Source organism: Otolemur garnettii, unplaced genomic scaffold (genome assembly GCF_000181295.1).
Source record: "Otolemur garnettii isolate 467f Iridium unplaced genomic scaffold, OtoGar3 scaffold00070, whole genome shotgun sequence".
Lineage (NCBI taxonomy): Eukaryota > Metazoa > Chordata > Mammalia > Primates > Galagidae > Otolemur > Otolemur garnettii.
Window position 1 is genome coordinate 4,579,962 of NW_003852465.1, and position 2,277 is coordinate 4,582,238.

Consider the following 2,277-nt stretch of genomic DNA (forward strand, 5'->3'; position numbering starts at 1 on the left):
CAATATTGAAAATTAACAAACTTGGATGTTTTTTAACCTTAGATTTTTAAATTGTTTATTCATTTGTGTCACTTCCTTGCCTCAGTTAAACCCTGTTAAAATTCTGTTTTCTTTCCATCACAAGAGAAAAGAGCAATCTTCACTCCTTCTCAAATCACATTTTTTAAAGTAGATTGTTCATGTATCTCATTTCTTATTAATAAGAGTTTCATGATATATATACACATATATTTTCACTAAAAGACTATCACTGGTAAAACCAACTTTAGACCTGTTTCTTACCTGTTCATTGTGAATTACAATTAATTTTACAATTACTATGTTTATAAGATTCCCAATACTTGAGTCCTTATAGATTGCTGCAACCTGCAAGTAAAAAATACAGAATTAGATACCAAAAATGAATATTTCTTCTCAAAAGTAAATAAAACCACTCCTGGCACCTCAATTCTCCAAGTTAGCTGCACATTAGAATCTCTCAGCTTTTACAAATCCTCACATTCGGGCAACATCTCTTGCCAATTAAACCAGAGTTTCCAGAGTGGAGACCCAGGCAACAGTATCTTTTAAAACTCCCTAGTATTTGAATGATTTCAATGTGAAGTGAACTTTGAAAACCAGTACAGTTATTGTAAACCTTGCTACTAAGATTGGTCCAGTAGCCTCATAATCTAGAGCTGATGAGGAATACAGAATCCACTTCCCTATATTAGTGAGTCAGAATCTGCATTTTGAATAGATCGCCAAGTGATCTGAACATATATTAGAATTCAGAAATGATTGTTCTGAATGATTCAGCAAGAAATTCACTTCATGATCCACAATTTATGTAACCACAGTAATCCAAAAAAAAAAATGTAAGTTTTATTTATTCCATCCCAGTAGTTTCACTTCATCTCTTCTGCCATAGTTGTATATTTCTAATTCTGACCACGGTTATTGTGTTGAATGTTTAGCATTATCGGAATCCAGGCAGACAGATTCATCTAGAATCATACACACAGGCATAGAAGAGGTCATGAGTCACAACCTCTGTCTTCCAAGACTAGAGATTGCAAGTCCATGAGGAACTCCAGGTGGGTTTCGCCAGTACTCAGTTCATGATTCATGATTAAGGTGTTTGCTATTCACTAATTCACAACCTCTTCTTGTAGCCATCACAGAGTTTGCTACTATAGTACGAGTGTGGTCCACAGCAAATGCCTCTGCTTTGCCCTACATAATCCTTTCTGGACCTGGGCCACCTGTGCAGTGAAAACTGCTTCTGAAATCTAGATAACCATCTGGTTGGCCACTGTCCAAGCCAAGACAGCAATTGCATTGTTGGTGATACTTCCTTCATTCATTTAATAAATAAACTTTTATTTTGTGTGTGTATGTGTGTGCATGTGTGTGCAATGCAACTATTTTTTTTCTTAAACCATAACTGTGTACATTAATGCAATTATGGGATACAATGTGCTGATTTAACACAACAATTAAGTAAGTGAAGTGAAGGCTATGTCAACCAGTTTAATGTAAGCATTCCAAATTGTATATAATAAATAAATTTTTAGCCTCTATTCTTTGCCTACAGACACAGATGTAGAAGAGAGGATACAGTTCCTGACCTTGGGAAGATTACAGTTTGCCAGAAGTATCCGCACTGGAGCCCTCCCCGTATCATCCAAAGCTGCTCCTGCCCAATGTACAGCATATCTGCTGCCAATGCTTCTTGCGCCAAACAGGCTATTACCAGAACCAGAGCCAAAAGCATCTCCGGAACAGCTAACACTGCAAGGTCAGTATGAGCAAAAATACACATTACAGTATCTTCACTACTGTCTTACTTCTGCAGCCACAAATACTTACAGTATTATCTTGTTTACCTGCAGTGGTGCATTTGGCTCTGGTGGTAACATGTTTCGGCAAGAATGGATGTAGCCCCAGTAGGACTGACAGTAAGCTAAGACTGGGAGAGTCAGACGGTTGGCAATATCAAGCAGGTCTGTTAGCACTGTAGTATTGCTCACTTTATAATGGAAGCTGTGAAATTTACACTTGAATTTATAAATAATTCATTTCACATGCAGCTTTTAAAAATATATCCACCACAAAAACAAAGTACACCCATATTTGTGACTTCGGAGTTACCCTTTGATCCTATGAGTTTAAAAGTAGATGCTTTTCTATACCAAATTATGAGGTAAAACACATATTAAAGCAAACAGACAACATACAGAATGGGAGAGAACATTCACAAGCTATACATTCAATATAGGGCTAATAACCAGAATC

The 2,277-nt window shown here is 36.6% G+C and overlaps 1 protein-coding gene across 1 annotated transcript in view; it reads right to left on the reverse strand.

Annotated features, from left to right (window-relative positions):
* The window catches only part of ADAMTS20 (ADAM metallopeptidase with thrombospondin type 1 motif 20), a 154,473-nt gene that overhangs the window by 114,354 nt on the left and 37,842 nt on the right, over positions 1-2,277 (reverse strand). The window contains exon 5 of the mRNA XM_012807470.1: positions 283-366. Coding sequence (XP_012662924.1) covers positions 283-366 — 84 coding nt within the window. The remainder of the gene's footprint in view (positions 1-282; positions 367-2,277) is intronic.